Below are 2198 nucleotides of genomic sequence, written 5' to 3'. Positions count from 1 at the left end.
AAGTATTTCTGAGTCAAGCGACCCCCGATTGTGAGGTTGTTTTCTTCTAACATGCTCACAAAACAATCATACTGTAGGCAAAGCAGGTTGAGAAGCAGGTTAGGTTTCGTCTACTGATTTACGATGACCCACAGGGTGACCTAATCCAGTTTTACTTACTTCCTTGTCAATATTGACGTTGAGATAAGACGGGTTACACTTAAGGTTATCTGCTAATATTATTGAGTGTTCACTTGCCAGCTTGACTGTCGTGGGCCAGATTCCTTTACAACAGCGTACTAAAGACGTGTGTGAATGTTCAGAGAGAAGGCTCACACTCAGAATACCATAAGGTTAAATTTATCCTTCTGTTTGTGACAGTCTCGATTATTTTATGTTATGGCTGATCCGGGTCTTATGTTCAGAGTTGACATCAGTGGAGAAGAGGAGGCATCAAGAAGATGCCAGTTGAAGGGAAGGTACATCTTTGGGGTGAAGGACTCAAGTTTGTGCCTGTGTGACATAACATCCAACCACGTTCTTTATGAATGGCCGTACGTTTACATCCGAAGATTTGGGAAAAAGAGGAAGGCATTCTATTTTGAAGCAGGACGAAGATGTACATCTGGTGAAGGTGTTTTCACTTTGGAAACAGACCAATATATTCAAATTTTTCATGCCGCTAAAGAAAAAACGACATGGAACTCAGCCAAAGAACATGCTGTATTGTCAGGGGACAAATTGGACGGTGAGTTGTTGTTTCCCCAAGTATTGAAACAGTACAAGCATACGTAAGACACTATTTGTTTAAATAATTTAAATCATTGTAAGAAGTAAAATACTTAGAGTGGGCTTCATCAAAGTAATCTAAATCAGTGAACCATGTACTTTTGTTTTTGACAGGATGTGCACACATTCCAACTGACGAGAAACTGGGCATAAAGGAACAGAAATCTGTCGGAGCTGACGAAAGTGATCCCACGTACGTGAACATCAGCAGTGCGATAAAGGGACGAGGCTTTGGGGGACTTCACGAGGATAAGGCTGTCGGTGTTTACAGTGAACCAGACATCACGGGGACATACTTAACGGCAATTCCAGGGAAACAGGAGTACCGAAGAGCAATTTCAAATGATGACACCCGTGGTGTGATCTCATCCCTATCTGATATGGACCACATTTACAGCGAACCGTACAGCACATAGACTGTGGTAAATAGCGAATGGTTCTCTTGATAAAACAACACTGGTATGTTTCCATATGACAAACGTTGTGGGAAGTTATGTCAGTAAACAGGGGGCACGGTTGGCACAGTCGTCTAAGGCGCCGCGATTCGCTGTGCAGAGTTGCGTCTCTTGGGCACGCCAGAAACCTATGATTCGGGGTTCAAATCCCGGTTCGCCCCAATTATTTTTCTAGGTTTGTCAGCACCATACCAGTGCTCGTGGAGTTCACCAAAGTGGTTAACGTCTGAGACCAACCCATGCTTGCTGTAAAAGGCGACGGGATCAGGTGGTCAGGCTCGCTGACTTGGTTGATGCATGTAAACGATCCCAATTGCGTGGATCGATGCTCGTGATATCAATCACTGGGTTGTCTGGTCCATCATACAGGTGGAATATTGCCGAGACTCAGTTAATGCTATATTCTCCAAAAAGTAGGGATTCATGAAATATAAATGTTATGGTCGGTCGTCAGAAGAGACCTAACGCCCCCAAACACTCAATACATTGTGCATGTTGTTTGAGATTGATTCATTACCCATTGTGGCATTACCCATTGATGATTAAGTCATCACAAACGTTCATTTTTGACTACGTGTCCCCTGTCTTCTTTCTTGGTTATTCGACTCTTACGCTACACCGTAAACGTGTTCTGTTGATTGTCACATCACACCTAAAGTACTCATGGGAATGAAATAAACTGTTTTGCTGGATTTGATAATCGGCACAAAGCATTACGTAGATGTAAATAGGAAATAACAAAACAACTGGAAAAGTACTAGTCTGGATTTGCTAGTTTTATCTCAGTGCTCAATACAAAATGTACTTTACAGGAGGTAATTTAATTGTAGGCACTTTCAACATTCAAAAATAACATGGCAGAAACAGGCTAAAGGCATTATGCAAATTAGCATGGAAAAAGTGATCAAAACAACAATAAAAATAACAACTATGTTTTTGTACATAATAATAATGACATGTAAGTTGTTGTTTGAG

General features: G+C 41.5%; 1 protein-coding gene across 1 annotated transcript; it reads left to right on the top strand.

Annotated features, from left to right (window-relative positions):
- The first annotated feature begins 243 nt into the window (after positions 1-243).
- On the top strand, positions 244-1199 carry LOC139453242 (docking protein 1-like). Its single transcript, XM_071234867.1, has 2 exons — positions 244-727; positions 883-1199. The coding sequence occupies exons 1-2, from the start codon at positions 379-381 to the stop codon at positions 1182-1184; spliced, it is 651 nt and encodes a 216-aa protein (XP_071090968.1). The 5' UTR covers positions 244-378; the 3' UTR covers positions 1185-1199.
- The last annotated feature ends 999 nt before the right edge of the window (positions 1200-2198 follow it).

Source organism: Haliotis cracherodii, unplaced genomic scaffold (assembly GCF_022045235.1).
Source record: "Haliotis cracherodii isolate W230 unplaced genomic scaffold, xgHalCrac1.p SCAF_9, whole genome shotgun sequence".
In the NCBI taxonomy this organism is placed as follows: Eukaryota; Metazoa; Mollusca; class Gastropoda; order Lepetellida; family Haliotidae; genus Haliotis; species Haliotis cracherodii.
This window is presented reverse-complemented; position numbering and strand designations above follow the sequence as displayed.